The sequence below is a fragment of the Talpa europaea genome (assembly GCF_964194135.1).
Source record: "Talpa europaea genome assembly, chromosome: 4".
Lineage (NCBI taxonomy): Eukaryota > Metazoa > Chordata > Mammalia > Eulipotyphla > Talpidae > Talpa > Talpa europaea.
In genome coordinates, this window is record NC_140070.1 from 101658378 (window position 1) to 101682282 (window position 23905).

The 23905-nt window shown below is 39.8% G+C and overlaps 1 protein-coding gene across 1 annotated transcript; it reads left to right on the forward strand.

The window, feature by feature from the left end:
- Positions 1–16373: 16373 nt before the first annotated feature.
- Positions 16374–22978, forward strand: NDUFB4 (NADH:ubiquinone oxidoreductase subunit B4; the record flags this gene model as incomplete). Its single annotated transcript, XM_084232337.1, has 3 exons — positions 16374–16553; positions 21102–21248; positions 22835–22978. The coding sequence occupies 3 exons, from the start codon at positions 16374–16376 to the stop codon at positions 22895–22897; spliced, it is 390 nt and encodes a 129-aa protein (XP_084088463.1). The 3' UTR covers positions 22898–22978.
- Between the last annotated feature and the right edge of the window lie 927 nt (positions 22979–23905).

Consider the following 23905-nt stretch of genomic DNA (forward strand, 5'->3'; position numbering starts at 1 on the left):
CTCTCCAAAGCTGTGTCTAGGGATCCATTCTGAAATGGATCCCTAGACATCAAGGCTAAAGTGTTTAGGGCTTTCACCTAAAGACCACTCAATGATAAATGCAGTGGCAATCAGAGAGGAACCCTGGTCTGAAGTTCCTTGTGTCAGACTCCAAAGTCTGCTATATTCCAAGTCTTCAGATTAGTTTACAGGGGTTGGCCTTAGGTAGGCTTGTCATTTAGAGAAGAGGTCATTTGTAAACTGGATCCTGCTGAATTAATTCCTGGGAACTCACCTGCTTTTGCTCAGGACAAGCCTAAACTAAGAGAAATGAAGGGCATGCCCCCTTAGGCAAGCATAAGAGCCCATTGACCAAGTGAGAAATGTCAAAGATGCATGGAGCCTATTTACCCTAGAGCCTCATGGGATTGATAGGATTGTCAGGAAAATTGTAGATGGACACGGCTTCTGGAAGAGCCAAGAGATGAGCCACAAAGATGATCTGAGTCATAAAGAAGCAAATTAACTCCATGACTAATGTAAAATGTTTAGAAAAGCAGTGTGTAAATTCTTGTTTTTTTTCTATTTTTTTTTAAAAACTAAGGTCAAGTAAAGGGCATAGTTAAGTAAATTATAATTATCTCTTCTTGTTTGAATATTATGTATCTATAAAATTATGGATATCATTACCCATCATAAAGACTATTAAAAATGCTTATTTTAGGGCCTCCCTGGTGGTACAAGGGGTTAAGCACCGCACTGTGAAGCAATGCACAACCTCTGTAGCATGAGTTCGATCCCTGGCCATCCAGGGAGAAACCCACATGGGCGCAGCAGACCTCTCCTGTCTCGCCTGCTGCTCCCCTCAGCAGTGTACTTCTGTCAATCTGCCTGTTCTGTTCCCCACTCTGTCTCTGGTGAATCCTCTCACCCCCGCATCTCTGGCCTGTACCCCAGCTCTTGTATGCATAAATAAATAAATCTTTTTAAAAAATGTTTATTTTAAAACCTAAGTAAGAAAGCAGGCTATAGTATATCTATAGCATGATTAAATTTTTATATGAATATCTTCCACATGGAAAAAGACAGGAAGAAAAATGTAAATAATCTTGGTTGTAAAAATATGGATTTTTTTATATTTCAATATTTAATCAATTTTAGAGTTTTTCTGTGATAAAATGTGTTATATTTGGCATGTAAAAATGTTTAAAAATAAACCAGTGGGCTTCATTTTACTTTTCATCCTTGTTTAATTCAAGGTAATGAAGACTTAGAGAAATAAAAGAAGCTAAAGATATTTATGGTTTCATGTTGAAAAGATAAATGTAATTTGGTAGGAAATCTGAGCAAGTGATGGTAAATTATACCTTAGCTGCCCTCTGTTAGCTCAGGCTAAAATAAAATAATGGCATTTATTTAGGGAAGTTAGATTTGCAAATGTAGAGCACAAACTCAGGCATCACTGAGGCAAATTGCCAAAGTAGACCCCTGTAGTTTTTGTGTAAGTGGTTTTAAATGACGAGAGAAAGAGAGAAATTAAGAAAAGAAGCAGCATGATAGGGTTGTAGAAACTGTTTGCCAAGAACTAGTATTCATTATAAAATACATGCCCTTAGAGTTCATTGGGTTTTGCTTTTTTTTTTTTAAAGATTTATTTATTTATGCATACAGGAGCTGGGGTGCAGGCCAGAGATTTGAGAAGTGAGAGGATTCACCAGAGACAGAGGGGGGAGCAGAACAGGCAGATTTACTGAAATACACTGCTGAGTGGAGCAGTGGGCAACACAGGAGAGGTCTGCTGCACCATGTGGGCCACCTCCCTGGTTGGGGATTGAACTAGTGCTGCAGTGGCTCGGGATACCTTGTAGTGCTGCATCTTAACTCCTTGTGCCACCAAGGAGGCCCTGTTTTTTTTTTTTTTTTTTAAAGATTTATTTATTCATGCATACAAGAACCAGGGTACAGGCCAGATGCATGGGAGGGTGAGAGGACTCACCAGAGACAGAGCAGGGACAGAACAGGCAGACCAACGAAATACACTGCTAAGGGGAGCAGCGGGCGAGACAGGAGAGGTCTGCCGTGCCATGTGGGATTCTCATTGGCTGGCCAGGATCGAACCTGTGCTGCAGAGGCTGCAGACAGCTTCACAGCACTGCGCTCAACCGCTTGTGCCACCAGGGGAGACCCAACCCTGCTTCTTTTTCTAGTATTTTATTTTTGTTTGTACAAGAACTGGGATGTAGGCCAGAGGTGTGTATGTGTTGGGGAGCGGGTGATGAGAGGATTCACCGGAGATAGAGTAGGGAATAGAACAGGTGGATTTACTGACATACACTGCTGAGGGGAGCAGCCCAGAGACAGGAGAGATCTGCTGTGCCATGTGGGTAGCTCCCTGGCTGAGCATCAAACTCAGGCCATTGAGATGATAGTACTGAGCCCCAGGACACCAGGGAAGACTTCACTGGGTTTTGGTCAAACTGACCTTAGTTAGTATGGAAGAAAGAAAAGAAAAATGTTTATCTGCATTGTTCTCAAAAGGTGTGTCTATTTGGAAACTGGTTCCTGCCAGTCAGTAAATAGTTTTTTAAAAGTTAGTTCAGTAGGATGGAGTTGGGTTTCATCTATTTCAAATATGTGCTCCTTTTCCCGTACATATGGAACAAACTTCATCACTGATTCTCCACCCACTTTGCTTGATCAAGGTGTGTGCGAGAAATTGAGAAGATTTGTTCATCCAAAGATGATACCAATGATAACAGAATGCAGACCTTTGGCAATAGCCCTCTCTAGACCTCAGGAGGCAAATTTGTATGCCAACATTTTAAATTAGCTAAGAGATAGTAACTCTTTCAGGGGCCAAACTGGTACTGCATTTTAGAAAGCTTAAGTCAACCCAGGCAAAACTTCAATTGCATCTTTTTACCAGGGTAGTGAACATCTCTCAAACTCTCAAACCAAAAGCCTAGCCCCATCCACAGTCCAGGTACCATTTAATGAGATTAAAAAACTAAGTCCCTGCTCCTTGCCCAGCAGGCAAGTTTGAGAGACTTGAATAGGTAAAGTTGCCATGGAAACTGGCTTTAAGATTACCACCAAGAACAGAAAAACCAGCCCAGCTCCAGGAATTCAGAGGCAGAGCCAGGACATATTCTGTGTCAAAAGCCAGCTCCCTGGACCAGATATCCCAGCAGATAACTGTTGCAAACTGGTGCGCCAGGTAAGAAAGTTTGATAAAACAGAGTATGAAACAGAACCTCAAATCCTTCTTCCCTCGCAGAGGATATCTCCATGTCTTCTGTTCCCTGCTCTCTTGCAGGGTATATCAATACATCTGCCTTTTCTGTTCTACACTCTGTCTCTGGTGAATATTTTCACTCCTGCACCTCCAGCCCCACCCCAATATTAGATAGCCACACCAGTGATATTCACAGTTTCTTTACAAGGGGGAGTGGCTTTTATTAGTGGATTTTGAAATCAAAATATTGAATAGCTAACATTGAGAAACACAAAATTCAGCAGAGTTCTGAATTCTTGAAGAGGTTTATTATCAAAACCTGAGAACTGAAATACAAAAAGTTTCATTATAGGTCAAGCAGCACTGGAGCCTGCCTTGCACCAAGGGAAGACTCAAAGGGGAGGTGTCAACTAAGCTCTTAAAGAAGTATGAGAGAAAATCCACCATAATATTGTCCATGATACCAAGTAGCATAAAAAGTCTTGCATTAGGGAGAAGGAAAATCACTTCTGCTTGGGAGTGCTATGGAAAAGTTTCAACGAGATGTGGCATTTGCAGTAGACCTTGATGGATGGAAGATTATAGCTGGCTACAGACAGCAGAGATAGCCCAGGATGGTATCAGTGGAGCAAAGGATATCAAGTAAAGAAAAAGATGAAAAATAGGGCAATCTTTTCTGTTGTAAATTGCTTAAAAGTGCAAGTAGTTCTTTGAACTAGGACCCTAGTTGTCATGGCTTGGCTGATGGCTGCACTTTGTTTTTCTGAGTAGAGACTTGGAGGAGAAGGTGGAGAAGGAGGCAGCTTGACTGGAGGGATCCCCCTGCCCCCCAGAGTAGACTTGGCAGGGGAGCAAAAGAGGAGGGATGAGTCAGCTGCTGTGCTACACAGATAGGACTGAAGGGCAGGGTTTTGCTACAGGAAAGCAAAGCAGAGATGTTAAAAGGGCATTTATTTTGTTTTGTGATATACCCCCTACTCCTGCAGTCTCACAAAATCTTCAGGAAAACTCACATTACTGGAAAATGCATTTGGCTTAAATTTTGAATGTGTGGTAGGGGAGAGAGGGATGATGAATGTGGACTATAGCCTGGAGGTAAGCATGAAAGCAGAGGCACATTTGATTCATAGACTCACTTTGAGGTGAAGAGAGGCCAAGTGATCATTGAATCACCACTGCTGTGATGTCCCAGACACTCTGTTAGTGTTGACACACAGAGTGAGCCAAGTCTAATGTAGTCCTGATCATCAAAGAGCTGACATTCTAGTGTGGGTGTGGAGAGAGACAGGGATTAAATAAATAATAAAAATGCAAGATTGGGATTATATTAGTGTCATGAAGAAGTCTGTAAGTGTTATGAAAACACATAAGGGAATTTGACCCATTGATCAGTTATGGGACTAAAAAATTGAATGAGTTCTGAAGGATAAATAGTATAAAGTGCAATGTTTAAAGCAGAATGAAGAGTAAATGCAAAGGGCCTGTGGAAGGAAGAAATTTAAAGGAGGCCAGTGCAACTGGAGCACAGAGAATGATGAGGAAGATAGAGTCAAGGATAGGTGAAGAGCAGGGAGTAGACTTCACTGGATCTTGAAGTCATGTAGGTGATAGGATAATGTATATTTTATTTTTTAAATAGATTTATATATTTATACAAGAACTGGGGTACAGTCAGAGGGACGCAGGAGGCTGAGAGAATTCACCAGAGACAGAGTGGGGAGCAGAACAGGCAGACAGATGGAAGACACTGCTGAGGGGAGCAGTGGGCGAGGCAGGAGAGGTCTGCTGTGCCATGTGGGTTTCTCCCTGGATGGCTGGGAATCGAACCTGCATTGCAGAGACAGCAGACAACTTCACAGCATGGCACTCAACCTGCTGTGCCACCGGGAGGCCTCTAGGATAATGTATATTTTAAAAGGCTGCTGCATGGAAAAGAAATGGCAGTATGTTAAGTGTGACTTGTGCAAGAAAATCAACTAGGAGGCTGTTGCTCTCCCCAAGCAAAAGATGATAATAGGGCAATATTTTATCAAAAAGAAAAAAGCATGCCATAGGCCTCAGCAAAGAGGATTAACCCTCTTTTATGTTAAATTGACAACTTGCAAGAAAATGTCACCTTAGCTTTGTAGGAAATGTATTGTTCCTTTCAAGTACAAATATGTGCTTATGTAAGCGACTTTAGTAATAAGAACAGCTATAAACTAAGACTAGGATGAAAAGATTGTCTCTACAGAAGAGGAATGTAAAATGTAATATTCATAAGCTTTTGAATATGTCTACATGACAGATGTGTTTCTAAGTGTACTGTATATTTTAAGCAGAAATCTTTTTATTCCTGGTTGGTTTGTATACAGCGCACTAAATGGATGGAGTGAACAAGTCATTATGTATGAATTGCTTTGTCTTTATGGTAAAAACAACTAATAAATGCATAAGCATTAAAATGCTTCCATATCACCTTCAATTCACCCTGTGTATTCTAATCTTGCTCAAGAAGAAATTAGCAAACCACATGGCATTGGGGGTTTGGGGGTTTATAATACACTTCTACACTGGAAATAGATCAAGTAGACAAAGAGGAATAGAGGTACTAGTAGTTCAAACTACACAATTATCAAGCTTGATCTAACCTTGCCCTCAATGAATACACATTCTTTTTAAGCTCATGGAACTATGATAAAACTGATGAAGTAAGATTATAAAGGCATGATCATTTGAAATAATTAAACTGAATGGCATATATATGATTTGTGCATTTTTCCAATTTCTTGTTATATTTCAATAAAATGGTTTATTAAACAAAAGAATACCTGCCCAGGGGCTTCCCTTGTGGCTCAAGGGCTTAAGTCACAGTCCCCAGCCAGGGAGCTGACCCACATGGCGCAGCAGATCTCTCCTGTCTCACCCACTGCTCCCCTCAGCAGTGTACTTCAGCCTGTCTGTTCTGTTCCCCGCTCTGTCTCTGGTGAATCCTCTCACCACCCGCACCACTGGCCTATACTCCAGTTCTTGTATGCATAAATATGCAGTCCCAAAGAGAGACTAAGAAAATTTCAAAGGACTAATATTATACAAAATTCTCTGACAAAAATGCTGTTAAGTTAGAAATTAACAATAAAAAGATAGACAAAACAAAACATCTTTGGAAAGTGAAAAATACATTTCTAAATAATCCATGAGTTAAGAAAAACATAACAGAAGTTAGAAGTCAGAACTACATTATAATGAAAATAATAATAAAAAACGTGTAAGATGTATAGCTAAAATAAAACAGAATTGTATGCATAACAATTAATATAGATAAACAAAAGGAATGGGATGAGCACTACATTTAAGAAGCTGGAAAAAGAACACTAATCTCAAGAAAAATGCAAGAAATAATGAAGAAAAGGTATTGATTAGAGTTGATTAACAAAACAAAAAGTGGGTTCTTTAAAAAGACAAAGTGACAAACTTACAGCAGGATAGAGAGAAAAAGAAGAATTAGATACACAATATTAGAAACAAAAATAGTTATAAAGACAGTGGAGACTGAAAAAATCCTAAAATGAGACTAGAAACTCTACAATGAGATTAGAAACTCTATGGTTATAACTTTATTTTTTTTTTAAAGCAAATGTTTTGGTTTTTATTTATTTATTTATTTATTTATTTATTTTTAATAGAGGCATGTTTTTTTTTAAAAATTTTATTTATTTGTTTGTTTTTTGTTTATACATGCACTGGGTACCGTCAGAAGCACGGGAGGGTGAGAGAATTCACCAGAGCCAGAGCAGGGAGCAGAGCAGGCAGAAGGACCGAAGTACACTGCTGAGGGGAGCAGCGGGCAGCAGGAGAGGTCTGCGCGCCATGGTTATAACTTTAAAACAAGATATTTGGGGCCTCCCCGGTGGCGCAGCGGTTGAGCGCTGGGTTGCGAAGCTGCCCGCGGCCACTGCGATGCCGGTTCGATCCCCGGCTGCTCCCCGGCCACCAGAGGAGGGTCCCGCATGGCGCGCAGACCTCTCCTGCCGCCCGCTGCTCCCCTCAGCAGTGTACTTCGGTCCTTCTGCCTGTTCTGCTCCCCGCTCTGGCTCTGGTGAATTCTCTCACCCTCCCACGCTTCTGACTGTACCCAGTGCATGTATAAACCAAACAAACAAACAAACAAATAAATAAATAAATAAGACATGCCTCTAGAAAATTAAAAAATAAAAATAAAAAAAAATAAAACAAGATATTTGAAAAAATGAGAATTACCAAAATTGATTCCAGAAGAGACAGAAAACCTGAACAAAACAACAATCATTATAAAAATTGAATTGATAGCCAAAAATCTACCCTGTAAAAAGATAGAAGACCCAGACTGTAAAGATAATTACATAATTACCAAATGTTCAAGAATTAGTCCCTATTGATCACAAAGATCTACAAAGAACTCACACGACTCAACAAAAACAAAGTAAACAATACAGTCAAAAAATGGACAGAAAAGCTAAAAAGACACTTCTCCAAAAAGGAAATGCAAATGGCCAACAGGTATATGAAAAATTTTTCAACATCTGGGCCTCCCTGGTGGCACGAGGGGTTGAGCACCGTACTGTGAGGCAATCTGCAGCCTCTGCAGCATGAGTTTGATCCCCGGGCCGGCCAGGGAGCAACCCACATAGCAAGGCAGACCTCTCCTGTCTTGCCCACTGCTCCCTTCAGCAGTGTACTCCGGTCAATCTGCCTCTTCTGTTCCCCACTCTGTCTCTGGTGAGTCCTCTCATTCCCCTCTCATTCCCCTTGTACCCCAGCTCTTGTATGCATAAATAAATAAAAATAAATATATAAAAAATGTTCAACATCCCTGATAATCAGGGAAATGCAAATCAAAACCACAATGAGATACCACCTTACACCAGTGAGACTGGCACATATTAAAAAAACTAGCAGCTATAAATGTTGGTGAGGATGTGATGAAAAAGGAGCTCTGCTATACTGCTGGTGGGAATGCAAACTGGTCCAACCACTATGGAAAACTGTGTGGAGGCTCCTCAAACTACTAAAAATGAAGCTACCATATGACCCAGCAATTCCACTCCTAGGAATCTACCCAAAGGACACAAAACCATTAATTCAAAAGGGTACGTGCACCCCTATGATTATTGCTGCACTATTTATAGTAGGTATGATATAGAAACAACCCGATTGCCCCCAAATAGATGACTGGATCAAAAAGATGGGTATATATACACAATGGAATACAATTCAATAACCAAAAAAGATAAACTCATGCCTTTCACAGCAACATGGGTGGAGCTAGAAGGGATTATGCTCAGTGAAATATGTCAGAAGGAAAAAAGAAAAATATTGAATGGTTTCACTTACAGAAGGAATATAAGGGAATCAAATGAGGGATCAGGAAAAAAATAAGAACAACAACAACAAAACCCCAAAATTAATAGGCAACTATAAATCAGAGAGATTATGTAGGAGGGGGGAGAGAGAGGGATCAAAACAGGGGAGGGAAGAGCACAAGGGACCATGGTGATGGTGCACATGTAAACTGGTGGTGGGAATTCTATGGGGACTACACCTGAGAGGAGAAAGCATATATTGTACAAAAATGAACAATGATGTAAAAAATATATATAAATAAGTCAATTATATTTTAAAAAAGCATAATTAAAAAAATTAGTCACTATCTTGTAAAAACTGTTTTTGAAGAGTTAAAAAAATAAAAAACAACAAAAAAGAAGGAAATCTATCCAAATAATTTAATGTAATATACTATCTACACTTGATAGGAACAAAATTAGAAAAAGAAAATTACACAGCCAATTTACCTATGAACATAAATGGTAACATTCTAAATAAAATGTTAATAAATAAAAAAAAGCCATGCCCACCAAAGAGTTAATTCCAGTATGCAAATTACTCTACATCAGAACATGATGAGGGTCTCTATCTTTTTTTTTTTTTAAGATTTATTTATTTATTTATACAAGAACCAGGGTACAGGCCAGATGAGCAGGAGGGTGAGAGGATTCACCAGAGACAGAGCAGGGAACAGAACAGGCAGACTGATGAAATACACTGCTGAGGGGAGCAGCAGGTGCGACAGAAGAGGTCTGCCGGCGCCATGTGTTACCCTTGCCAGCCAGCCAGGATCGAACCGGCGCTGCAGAGGCTATGGACAGCTTCACAGTGTACTCAATGCCTGTGCCACCAGGGGAGGCCCAAGGGTCTCTATCTTTTTAATGGTAACAGAAAAAAGAATCACAGCAAATCTAAAAATGTAGAAATAGCATTTGATCAATTAGTCATTTATGATTAAAAACATCTTTGGCAAGAAATGTAAAGGAATTTCCTTTCTTTCCTTTTTTGTTGTTGTTGAGCTAACATCGGTTTACAACATTGTATGTGATTTGGCGACATGGGATCACACCTCCTCAGATACCTGTCACCAGCCCACACCCACTTATCCTTCACCATAGTGTGTTGCGTCCCCCCATCCTCTCTGTTCTCCACTTTCCCCTCCTGCTCTGGTTGCCTCAGTTTTACAATCAGATTTCTAGGGTTGGTTTTAGTTTGGCTTTGTCTGATCCTTTTTCATTTTTTTCTCTTTGTATTCCACATATGAGCAAAACCATCTGGTATTTGTCTTTTGCCTTTTGACTTACTTTGCTTAGCAAAATCCTCTGCAGTTCTATCGATGTTGTTGCAAATGGCAAGAGTTCATCGTGGTTTTTTTTAATAGCTGAGTATTATTCATTGTGTATACATACCACATCTTCCTGATCCACTTCTCTGTCCTGGGGCATTTAGGTTGTTTTCGTGAATTGGCTATTGGAAATAATGCTGCAGGGAACATAGGCGTGCATATCCCTTTGAATTAGTGCTTTTGCATTCACTGGGTAGATACCTAGGAATGAAACTGCTGTATTGTATGGTAAATCTATTTTTAATATTTGGATAAAGATCCATACTGTTTTCCAGTATGTATGGGCTGGGCCAATCTACATTCCCATCAAAAGTGTAAAAGGGTTCCTCTGTCTCCACATTCTCGCCAGCCAACATCTGTTATTTCTGGTCCTTTTGATAAGGGTCATTCTCACAGGTGTGAGGAGGTTTCTGTCTCATTATGGTTTTGATTTGCATTTCCCTAATGGTAAGTGATGATGAGCATTTTTTCATGTGTCTGTTAGCCATCTGTATGTCTTCTTTGGAATTTTCTTAATTTGATAAAGAATTCCTACCAAGCCCTATACAAATATCTATATATTTAATGGTGAACTAGCAGGAGATTTCCTATTAAAGAGGGGACCCAGATAGAGATCCTTTATTTTTACTAATATACAACATTGTGAGTCCCAGGCAAGTCAGGGTTAATTAAGCAGCTTCAGGGACAGTGCAGGCAGGGACTTCGGTAGCAAGAGTGAGCAGAGCTAGCATGAAAGAGGCTTCTGAGGTAAGGACAGTAAATTCTAAGAAGTGCTAACCAAAACATACTCCAGAGATGAGGTCAGAAAGTCAAAAGGACTAAACAAAGACAGTAAAACTTGAGAGACTAAGGCCTTGGACAGGGGTGGTAAAATAAGATTAGAGCTGGGACTAGGACAAAGGGCCAATCACAAAGTAGGATGATATTTTAGAATAGAGGAAAAAAAGGTTCAAATACCCCTAGACACAGACCCACAATGGCTTCCTTGTCCCTCCCAGGTACACTGTACTTACTTTCTTCCTTTAAATAAACTTTACTTTCTTAAAGTTTGTTTCTTTTTACTTACTTTCTGCAAATTCCTTATTATGGCTTCATGGAACAAGAACTGTGGTGGTTCAAGGGCTAAATTAACAGCGCGCACCACATCAATTGTACTGGAAGTCCTAGGTAATGCAATAAGAGAGAAAAGAATTATAAGACTTGTAAAAGTCAAGACTGCTATTTGCACAAGAAATGGCTGAATACATAGAACAATCCAAAACAATATATAAAAAAGTTATAGTACTAATAAAAAGTTCAATAAGGATACAGGTCCTAAGGTCTGTATATAAAAATCAATAATATTAATGTTATGGCAATTTCCCAGAGAAATCAGGTGGCACTCTGAGAGGTAGAGAGATTTGTTTGTCACACCGGCAGCCTCAGTGGGATAGCTCCCAAAAGTCTGAGCCCCCCAAAAGCAGAAATGGCAGGGTTTTAAGCAGTTTGTATGCGGAAGCTGGTCACCCCATCCATAATGGGCTTTCCTTATTGTTTGGGAAGGGGGTCAGAGTAGCCTTGGCTACTACTGTGGTCAAGCAGCACACCGCAACAACTCTCCCCTTCAGCCAGCAGCAGACTCCAAGCAGCAGACTTAGCAACTTCCTGCTTCATTACATACCAGCAATAACCCTTTAGAAAATGTAACAGGGAAAAGAAACAATAGCAATGAAATCTATAATGTAGCAGGAATTAATCTAATAAGAGAGGCCATAGCTCTTTATGTAGAAAGTTATAAAACATGATTGAAGGACATACAAGAAGACCTCAAGAAGATCACAGATGGGAAGATGCAATATTATAAAGATGTCTGTTTTACTCAAATCAAGTTATAAATTTTGTGCAATTCCAATCAATCCAAGTGGATATTTCTTTATGGAACTTGACAGTTGAATATTAAAATTCATTTGAAAAGATAAGAACAAAACCAGCTAGGACAATTTTGAACTATAATAAAATAGAGAGATTTACCCCATGAAATAGCAAGAGTTATTATAAAACTACAGCAGAAACATATAGAAATGTTCATAATGGACAGGCCATGTAGTCTCAATGTGCCTGCTGGATACAATGCTACTTATGAAGATAGTATTTCCAGGTGAGTCTTTTCTAAATATGATAAACTTCTGTGATTTAGGCATGTCTGTTGAGTAAAAACAGTCATGTAATATTATTCATGTCTGCCTCGGACAGTGTCCAAGTTAACAGATTCAAAGTGGCTTTGTATACAATGAAAACCAATCTTCTATGTGGTGCTTTGGGGCAATCTGGATTGAACAATGTCAGACTGGCTCAGTAATATCTTCTTTTGGGGGAAGAGTAAACGCTAGGTAAACAACCAGAAAGTAGTTTATTTGAGCTTACAAATGGATCACTGACGACTCTGGAATATTGTTCTCATTCTCCCTTGAGACTACTGTTCATTTTAAATTTGGAAGACAAGTTCCCAGGGTGGCTATACAACCAAAGCTATGACTTTCCTTGCCACCCATGTTCTAGATCTTCTTGTGGTTAAATTAATTTTTATAGCACTATATGTCTCATCCTTCCAGCCTTAGAGACTAACAAACAGGAAGATCCAGGTTTAATTTGATTTAGAACTTTTATAATTTGGGAGGCAGGAGAGTGTATCTTTTTTAAGAACAAATTTTAATAACAATTTGAAGAACTTTCCACAAAGTAGCTTCTGGTTATGCATATTTCAAAGTTTGTTTCTCCTCCTTGACCCATATATTTCCAGGGACTGCAATTATAGTTTATACCACAATACAAACTCTGATCCAGCACCTTCACAGCTATATCCCTGAAATTCGTTCCTGCACCTAGATTGCTAGGATTTAACTTAACCAGACCTGGAAGTGATGCAAAGCAAATACATATATCCCATGAAACCCAAATTTTCATTCACCAGATTCTCAGCACGCCTAAGCTCACTGCAATACCACACAACAGGCAGGAAAATGTGGTGGGAGGGAAGTCAGAGAAGAGAGACACAGCAGTCTCAGGCAGCTTTCGTTACAATTATTTTATAATTTTACAAAATCAGAATGATCATGAGGACATATTTCTAGGTCCTTCCTAGTGTATTGACGAAGGCCCTTCATTGGCTTGGCAGAATATCATTTGCTGACATTCAATGTTAGGATAAGATTTTTCTTTAAAGATTTATTTATTTATGCATACAAGAGCTAGGGTGCAGGCCAGAGATGGGGGGGGGGGATTGCAGGGGGCCTGTAAGAGGAGTCACCAGAAACAGAGCAGGAAACAGAACGGGAAGACTGACTGAAATACACTGCTGAGGAGAGCAGCAGGTGAGACAGAAGTCTGCCTCGCCATGTGGGTTTCTCCCTGGCCAGCCGGGGATCGAACTTGTGCTGCAGAGGCTGTGGATTGCTTCATAGTGCAGTGTTTAACACTGTGTGCCACCAGGGAGGCCCTAGGATAAGATTTTTTAAAATAATAATAAAGGAAAATATTCACTAAATATCAACTGCTGTTATCATTACTTAATTAAATCTCTGGGCACTGGGCTTATTTCAAACCAAGCTAAGAGTTTATTTACAAATTTACTGATGATAACCCAAGTAAGAGAAGAACTGCTCTTCATTTTTGAAACTGGAAATAATTGCTTCTTATAGTTTTTATATCCACTAATCCATCTCTGTTCCCTGAAAACCTGCCCCATTCACTTACCTCAACCACCTCTACATATTTATACTTCTTCCTCACTTTACCACTTCATTCTCCGCCACCTTTTCCCAAATACGAGTGCCTATACTTAATCTTTGTAATGTATGTCTTGATAAATTCTATTAGAAGATTTCTTAGAGAAGTAGAAATCTTAAAAACATGAAATATTCATTGATGAAACAACCATTTGTGACATTACTCCCCACTTAAATTGCTCCATCTGCTAACACTAGTGCCTTCACCCATCTCTATCAAAGTCTTGGTCATCCATTTGGAATTATCTAGTCTTCAAGTACAATAGAAATCTCTTACAAAGTACAACTGCATGCAAAAGGTATGAAATTTCATGCAAGTGATATTGATGAGCTGCTGGATATTCCTGAAATCTCACTAATAAAGGAGCATCTCTAGAGTTGGACCAGGAAACAAATGAAAAGAAAGAGAGAGAAAATTATTAGGAATGATGATGATGATGATGATGACATGAACAACACTTCCAAAAATAATAATTTAGCTTCAGAGGACTAAGAGTGGGCTTTGGGAAAACTCAGTCAAAGCCCTCCAAAACTTTTGCAAATATGACCCTGCTGCACAAATTAAATGCCAAGTGAAGAATTATGAACTATATAAATATAATTATGTCCCCACAAATTAACACCTGATTTATCAGAATAAGCATATCATTATAACTATAACCCCAAACATATTAAACATATGATAAATCCATTGTCATAATTATTGGCTGCATTATTTTAAGATAAAATCCCAATCAAGTCTTTTTCTTTCATTATTCAATTTAGATCTCCAACTAAAATAGACCTATTCATTCTAAGAGGGTATTTTTTGGTATCTTGGGTAAAGGAAGACCTCTTGTATTCATCTCTATGTTTTCCAAACATGCAATATTAAAGCATCTCCTTGTGAAATTGTAAAATTTGCAGACTTGTGGGTTCTCCTCTTAGGCCATTCTGAATCTCCAAAAGCAGAAACAGAATCTAGAATTCCATATATTTAATGATCATTTTAAGGGATTCTTAGGATAATCAGGTAAATGTGAGAATAACGGAATAACTACATTAACTCATCCAAAGCAAAAAGATGATGCTTATTCTTTGAACGTTCTAAGTCTTTTTTATTTCATCAGCTGGCTTGTACTCACAGCACACCTTTCTTTTTTCTTCAATTTTTTAACATGCCTTCTTCCTAGATTGGTGTCTAATCTACAAACAAAAAAATTCTGGAAATTTCATGCAGTTTTTGTAATTTTACAACCTACTCCTGCTTTTCATACTATTTTCTTAATATTTAAAAACATCCCAAGCTCCTATTTCTTTTGGCTCTTTTAAATTCAAATGAGTGATTTGTCTCAAATTTCTTTAAATTCCATCAGCCTTCATTGTGAATGAGCACATTTTGCTCTATATTTATTTAGACATTAAACTGCTTTGCAAATATATTCTGTCTGTTCTTTCTGTACTGCCTGATTGTCAGCTCCTCAAAGACAAACACCTCATCTTCCATTTCCTCTGCATTTTCCCCACTGAGCCTGGAGGATTGACTAAGCTGACTAGTGTGCAGTATGCTTCACAGTGGGTGCTTAATAAATATTTAAAAACAGTATTAAAATGTTGAATAAATTTGACAGCAGTGCTGCTCCTCATCACTTCAAGTGCCAACACTTTCTAGGTCCTTTCTCTGCCTAGCAACCATTTCCTGAGATACCTACATGTCCCCAGACGTTTCATCCCAGCTGAAGCTCTCTTTTGATCCAGTTTTCCTTGCCGATCTATGGAAATATTTTTTTACATTTTCCCCCTGAGGAATATCTCGTTGGAACCCAAAGATCCTGCTCTGTAACTTGAAGTTGCCACTTTCCCTTGGTGGCAGTGGGGGGAGGGTGAGGGACAGTAGGGAGGAGTAAGTTTCATTTCATTCCTTCTCGCCCCAAATCATCTTTCACAGTAAGAAACAAGGCTCCTATGAGAATTTTTCACATCTCTAAGGATGTTTTCATCCTTAGTATCTGGAAAGCCCTAAGGATTTTCCATAAGAGGTTTTAATATTTTAACCAAACTTCACAGCAAATACCTCATTTCCCCTTTTCCCTTCCCAACTTACTAGAGTCAGTCAGGCTATACTTCCCTTGTAACGTCATTCTCCTACTGAACATTTTTTCAGGGCTATGAAAAATATGTTTCTACATAAGATAATGGAGCTGATGCGGCAGAGACGTGATTGTTTCCTTGATTACAGAATTAAGTTTTGCACAGCACTTTGGCATCTATTCATTATCTCGTATAATTCTCACCACTTTGCTTGGTGGATAGAATAGGGCTCGTAATCTCCAGGATAAAGAAGCGAAAACTCAGAAATGTCGAGTGACTTGTCCAAGCTCACACAGGTTGGAATGAACGCACGCTAACCCAGGACCCGCTCTCTGTACCAAGTAGCTCAACGCCACAGAATAACCTCTACTATGTCCATAGTGATACCGTTGCTAAGAAGCAGCAGCGAGGAGCACGAGATGGGAGAGTGGGGCCCGGGAAGGGGAGAAAGGCACACTACGCACGCGCAGATCGCTACTAGGCGCCGGGACCGTGAGGAAAGGCAGCCTAGAAGCCTGGCGGAACTCCTTCACTGCCACCCTCGGAGTGCGCAGGCGCACTCCCCAAGCCTGAAGGTCAGACTAAAGGGGGCGGGCTTCCGAACCGCGCAGGCGCAGTTGTGGGCCGGCGTGCCAAGATGTCGTTCCCCAAGTTCGAGCCGTCGCGCCTTTCCACCCTGCCCACTACCCTCGACCCTGCTGAGTACGACATATCTCCGGAAACCCGGAAGGCGCAAGCCGAGCGGTTGGCGATAAGGTCCCGGCTTAAACGGGAGTACCTGCTTCAGTACAACGACCCCAGCCGCCAAGTGCTCATCGTGAGTGGGGGGCCGGCCGGGCGGGAATCGAGGGCACCGCCCGGGAGGGCCCCTCGGTCTGGGCAGCCCGGACCCGCGAGGGACCAGCAGCGACGCAGTCACCGGTCCCGACCAAAGTCTTAAGACACGATCCCTCGTCCAGGCCCACAGGGCAGGCCAGTTCACTGGCCCTTTGACCTTGGGTAAGGAGTAGGTAGTCAAAAAGGACGGTTCTGGACTTACCTGGCCGGATCACTTCCCGCCTGAGCGAGCTTGAGGAAGTTAGTCAGCTCTGCTGCTGAGCCTCGGCTTTCCTACCTGAAAAATAGGGATAATGAAGTAGTTCCATCTTAGGAGGCTGTTATGAGGATTAAAAGATAGAGCACGTGACTGGTCATCTCGATGTTTGACTTGTGATGGTTATTCCGAAAATGTTTGTGTGCGTGCGTGTGTATGTATTAAAGTTGTTTTCCACCTTTCAGTGCACACTTCATAGCAATATTGCTTTCTCCCAGGTAGGTCTATTAGTGATTCTTAAGTTTCATGTCTTTTAAAGACCCAAACACCCTGCATCTTGTTGAAGTTTTGATACCAGAAGTCAACACACTACAACCTGGGAAACTTTATGACCTTGGACAACTTACCTAACCCCATCTGAACCTTAGTTTTCTGATCTTCATTTATGGTCATGGTAGTACATTTTTTATAGACTGGTTGTGAGATTAAATGAGATGAACTGTATGACATTGCTGTTTATGCTCAGTAAGCTGATAGCTGTTATTGTTAGCAAACATGCTTTTAGATAATTCTGTGTTCAAGAGCTGATTAAATATGTCAGTTATATTTCTATAAAAGGATTTCCCCCAGTAGTTACACTAGTATTCTACAGGAATCTTTAGGAAATCTATAGTGTGCCAGGCTTTTTGAATATTCTAACATCTCAACAATTCAGAGAGTTAAGCTCTAATACTATCCCCATTTTACATATCAGAAGACAATATGGGAAGGACAACTAGATCATTTGCTTCTCTGTAGCAAATATACTAGAACAGAATTTGAACTTTCTTCTGTATAACCCAAAGCATCTGCTTAACCATTTGTTTGTACAATCTCCAGCTGGAACCTGTTTACTTGGGAAGAATTTTCTCAGAACTTATTTTATACATACACATTTGGATTTAATGTGCCAGATAGTATAATGTAGTAAAAAAGAATTAGACTTTGAGTCAGACAAAACCAATATTTAAACTCCAGATTTTTTCCAGTTCTATGACCCAGGGCAATTTCAATTTTGTCATTTGTAAAACAGTAATACACCTTATTAGCTGCTCCACTTATTAAGTGAGTACACAGTAGTTAATCATGTACTGATCAGTGCATGGAAATTCCTCACTTAATTTTTAAGAATGAATGATTCAGACAATAAGCAGTTGTTCAGTTCTATTATAGGCCAGGACTTGTTTTAGCTGCTGAGGCAACAGTGGAGGAAAAAACAGGCAAAGATTCCTGTCCTCAGAGAGCTTTCTTTCCAGTGGCAGAGACAAGTAATGAACACTTCAAAAATTAAATCATTTAGTATGTTAGTGATAAGTGGTAAGAAATTAAAGGAGATGACAGATGTATGTATGTTGTAGGAGGAGGTGGAGCAGCTGCAATTTTAGATAGGCCCAGGGAAGGCCTTAACGAAGTGAGGTGAGAGACCTAATCACTCTGCAATCTGAGAAAGTAGCATTTTAGACAGCGGGGACAATAAGTGCAAGTGGAGATGGTAAGAAATCAGTTCTGAGTTTTTATGGAAAGTAGAGCCAATGAGGATTCTGGCAATATGGATGTGGGCTGTTAAGAAAAGAGGTGGGTCAAGGATATCTCCAAGTTTTTTTTTGACATGTGCTATTAGAAGTATGCACTTGACTTCCATAGATAGAGAAGAATGTGAGAAGACAAGGGGTGGAGGTGCAGTGGTATATTGGGAATATTAGGATACCTTACATTTGATACGCCTCTTAGACAACATGTCACTGTTGAGTAGACAGTTGGATATAACTGCTAACCTTCAGGATAGACGTTTAGGACCGAGTTACAGGTTTGGGAGTCATCAATTGATAAATGGATTTTTTAAAAAGATTTATTTATTTATTTATACAAGCACTGGGTACAGTCAGAAGCATGGGAGGGTGAGAGAATTCACCAGAGTCAGAACGGGGAGCAGAGCAGGCAGAAGGACCGAAGTACACTGCTGAGGGGAGCAGCAGGCGGCAGGAGAGGTCTGCGCGCCATGTGGGACCCTTCTCCGGTGGCCGGGGAGCAGCCAGGGATTGAACCGGCACTGCAGAGGCTGTGGGCAGCTTCGCAACCCAGCACTCAACTGCTGCGCCACCGGGGAGGCCCGATAAATGGATATTTAAAGTCCCGTGCCTGGAGATCTTCAAGAGAGTGAATGTGGATAAGAAAGATCAGCAAGGTTTAAACTCCGATATTAAGAGGTTGGGAAGAAAGTAAAAGACACTAAGGTGTCCTCTCCTGTCGCCCGCTGCTCCCCTCAGCAGTGTATTTCGGTCCTTCTGCCTGCTCTGCTCCCCGCTCTGGCTCTGGTGAATTCTCTCACCCTCCCGCACTTCTGACTGTACCCAGTGCTTGTATAAATAATAAATAATCTTTAAAAAAAAAAAAAAAAAAAGACACTAAGGTGATAGCCAGAGAGTGAGCAGAAAAGCCAAGCAGGTGTGTGCCTTGGAACCCAAGTGAAGAAATGATTTCAAATGGGAGAGTTCACCATGACAGATACTGTCAATAGTCCTTTGGATGTGGAGTGGTGTCAAAGAATAAAAACTGTCTCCCAAGGGAGTAACAATAGTACTGGACCCATTGAGCTGTGATCATGAGACTAATTGGTATATTTATGAAATAAGATGTCTGTTTCTGGAACACAGATCTGGTAGATATTCAAGATTGCTATAAAGAGGTGACTGGTAGATTGATAATTCTATCACGGGGTAGACATTCAAATATAATAGCAGAAGGGATAGATACGAGAACCAGTAGTGAACCCAAACATCCTCCTTGAATGTATATTTTGTGTCTTTAACTTCTTAGGTGTTTTTGTGGTTTGGTTTAAAATGTTACTGTGCAAGGGCATCCCTGGTGGCACAAATGGTTAAGGCTCAGCACTGTGAAGCTATCAGCAGCCACTGCAGCATGAGTTCGGTCCCTAGCCAGGGAGCTAACCCACATGGTGCAGCAGACCTCTCCTGACTTGCCCGCTGTTCCCCTCAGCAGTATGTTTCAGTAGATCTGCCTGTTCTGTTCCCCACTCTGTCTCTGGTGAATCCTCTCACACTCCTGCACCTCTAGCCTACACCCCAGCTGTTGTATATATAAATAAATAAATCTTAAAAAAAAATGTTACTGTGGGAGATCAGTATAATTATTTTAGTCCTACGAATCATGCCTTCTTGGTGTTCGATAGGACCTTGAATGTTTTCCTCTCAGCTTAGTATTAAGGTTTTAAAACTGATTTTGCTTATTTTTACTTTTTAGTTAATTAGAGCAAATAATTTTATAAAGTCATTTGGGAATTTAGTTAATTAAATTTAATAATGTGCCAGGGTAGATTTACTATTTTTTTTTTTTAAGATTTATTTATTTATTCATACAAGAACTGGGGCACAGGCCAGAGGTGTGGGGGGGTGAGAGGATTCACCAGAGACAGAGTGGGGAGTAGAACAGGCAGATTGAGTGAAATACACTGCTGAGGGGAGCAGCGGGCAGGCCAGGAGAGGTCGGCCCCCTGGGTTGCCCCCTGGCCCGGCCGGGGGATCGAACCTGTGCTGCAGTGGCTGTGGAAAGTTTCATAGATTGCGTCCCAACCCCTAGCGCCACCAGGGAGGCACTAGATTTACTATTCTTACACAGTTTTTTGGTAAAAATATATTAAAATAAAAATTTTCCTTGGGGAAGATTGATTACCTTCCTTTAAAAATTACTAGCATGAAATATAATTTTGCTCAACTTAAAAATAGCTAAAATTTAGAGTTAACCTAGCTCTGTCTTCACCTTCCTGCAGTTTATTTGGAAACCATTTCTACAATGGAAAGACCATTGTGGGGACACATTTTTAAAGGGTCCTGGCAACAAAGTACAAAGCATGATAGAGCACATAAAAAATGTTTGTCTTCATTGGGAGAACTGTGAGGTTCTGTCGAAAGACAGTGCCCTTAAAAGCAATCTAAAAAAAGAAGATAGATAAAAATGATCACAGAGGAAAAAAGTGACTTTGACACCTTAAAAAGATTTTAAAAGGGTTCTTAAATGTTAAATAAATCAAGGGCTGACAGATGAAGCAAGAGTTCTTTTAAATTATGAAGAATTTGAACAGATTCATCAAAAGTCAACAAATATTAGAAATGAAAGATAGTCTCTGAAGCAGTTTCGGAAGAATCACAGAATACCCTTAACTGTAGAAGAAAACAAAAGACATCGTCTACATACTTCCACAAAATCCTGATGATTGTTTCTCAGTGTGGCCCTGCATGTGTTCCTGTAACTCTTTTTTTTTTTCATTAATTTTAGGAAGATCCTGCGTTGGTGCGTTGGACCCATGCAAGATCAGCAAATATCTATCCCAACTTCAGACCCACTGCCAAGAACTCCCTCTTAGGAGCTCTGGTTGGAATTGGGCCCCTCTTTTTCTGGTATTATGTTTTGAAAACTGACAGAGTAAGTATTATAATTTGATGTTTAGTAGTTGTGTGTTATCTGTTCCCTTCGTGCTGACTAAGCTCTTTCTTACCGTTTGCATCAGTTTTCCTTTGTCTTCCCCATGACTTTCTTCAGTTTCTTCAGTTTCTCTCTTTTACTTTATTATGTTTATATTAGTAATATTGATTTACCACACCGTATATGGTTCAGGAGTATCTTTTTTTTCCTGTCCAGCAAGAGTTAAAGTTTCAATGGTATGTTTGGTTTTATTGCTTTATCATTTCAGCTTATACCTTTGCTAAAAATTGTGATCATCTCTGGCTCTTTAACATTTAATTTAAGACTGTTCTGAATTTGGGCAGTTTAATTTTCTAAGACTTGAAATTAGCCCATGAGTTTTCCAGGTGTGTTTATATGATGTAAGGAAATTGTGACTGTTAAGCAAGAACATTCAGATATAACTTTAAAGAGTTCATTTCCTGGGGTCTCCCCGGTGGCACAGCAGGTTGAGCACAGTGCTGTGAAGCTGTCCACAGCCTCTGCAGCGCCTATTCGATTCCCAGCCGGCCAGGGAGATTCCCATATGGCGAGGCAGACCTCTCCTGTCTTGCCCGCTGTTCCCCTCAGCAGTGTACTTTGGTCCTTCTCCCTGTTCTGCTCCCTGCTCTGTCTCTGCTGAATTCTCTCACCCTCCCGCACTTCTGGCCTGTACCCCAGTACTTGTATAAATAAATAAATCTTTAAAAAAGAGTTCATTTCCTTTTTCTCATTAGAAGATGTGCAGAAGTTAAATTTTTCTGATTAACCTCTAGATACTATCTTTGCAAATTTTTATATTTTCTTAGTTCATTTGTTTTAAAGAGTTGTTTATTGGGTTACATTTTAACAGAATACATATTCACTATATTCTCTCTTTATGAGTTCTAGTTATGTTGGTCACATTTTGTGAATTAATGTTAACATTTATTAATGCCCTAACTGAAAAGCAAAAGCAGCTTTGTGATGGGAATAACTGCCATCATAGGTCGGAGATTGCACAGAAAGCCACACTAATCTTTGACACAAGACCACTCTGGTACTGGACCCCCAGCTCCAATGCACAGGCCATCTAAACTGGAGTCTGCCCATCTTGCTCTGCCATTTCACTGACACCAGTCTCCTGTTGATGCATACATAATTTTATTTGCAGATAAGTTATCTGCTTAACAGAAAGAAACTACAGAAGGTGTTTGCATTTTGCTTTCAATGTGTAATTTTTAGTTGTGTAATGTAATTCTACTTACTAAAATGTGGGTAAGATTTATTTTTTTTAAAATAAATTTTATTTTTATATTCCCCATACAATTGCAACCCTCTTATTTTGACTCCAATCCCTCCCCTCCCCGCCCCCCACCCTGGGTAAGATTTTTTAATGGGAATTTTTTTTTTTTTTTATTGTCCCTTTGTTGCTTTAGACTACTGCTTCTCACTCATACTCTAGGTTTTAGACAAAGGGAGATTGGAATTAGGTTTGGAGTATTTCATTCCTGTTTCAGAGTTGTACCATGGGTTATGCCAGATATTTTGTTTTTAATGTTTTTTTTTTTTTTTTTTTATCTTTACAGGATAAGAAAGAAAAACTTATCCAGGAAGGAAAATTGGATCGAACATTTACAATCTCATATTAAGTCTGACAATGATAACTATATGTATTACTGTTTAAATAAATCTATCAATCATTAAATCCTTTTCTTAGTATTTTTCTTAGTATTACCTCAATTCATTAAACATTTGTTGGACATTGTAGAATTCCTACTTTGTAAAGCTCATGGTTTATTGAAGAAACAGATTCATGGTCATTCATTCAACTATTCAACAAATGAGCGTCTACTATGAATCGAGCATTGTTCTATGTGCTTTTACAACCGTCAGACAGACTGAAGCCCTGTGCCTAAGAAATATACACTCTAACAACTTTATTCAACAATTATTATGTGTGCTGAATATCATTACAGAGTTAATTTTTGGATGCTCAGCATTTGAAACGCTTTCTATGTTTAGGACTTTCTTATCTGCCTCATACTTTAAAGCTGAACTTGACACGTTTGCTTTCTCAGCTTTCAAGGTGGCTACCAGTCAAGCACATGACCTAGGCTCAATCATAGATTCCTGGACTCAGGAACAAGTGTTGGGAATATGTAAGAACCATGAGGAATTCTTTCTTGAACTGTGGTTCTAACACGTTAGAATTGTCAGACCAACACAGGTAGCAGTACTAGTGTGGTTCTTGTTCTCAGTGCTGGTGGCATCAGTCAGACACATGGCAGCATAAAGAGCTCAGATGAAGTGGCTATTGGTGTCTTCACCAAATCACTTCTGAATGTGATTTGGGACATTGTCCCTGATAAAATATTTCTAAATTGATAAAATGCTAAGAACATGTTCAATAATTTTCAATGTGAAAAAAAGGTTCTAAAAATCCTGACTATGCATCTCTGGACATGCTCTTTCAAAGTTTAGACACTACAAATATACTGTAAAGGTCTTTTTCTGTTACTGAGAGGTGCTAGTATAACATCCAATGAAACAAGACTGGTCTGAGCAGTAATCAAGTTGTAAGACACAATGGAGTATTACTCAGCAATCAAAAAAGATAAACTGGGCCTCCCTGGTGGCACAGGGGGTTAAGAAGCAAC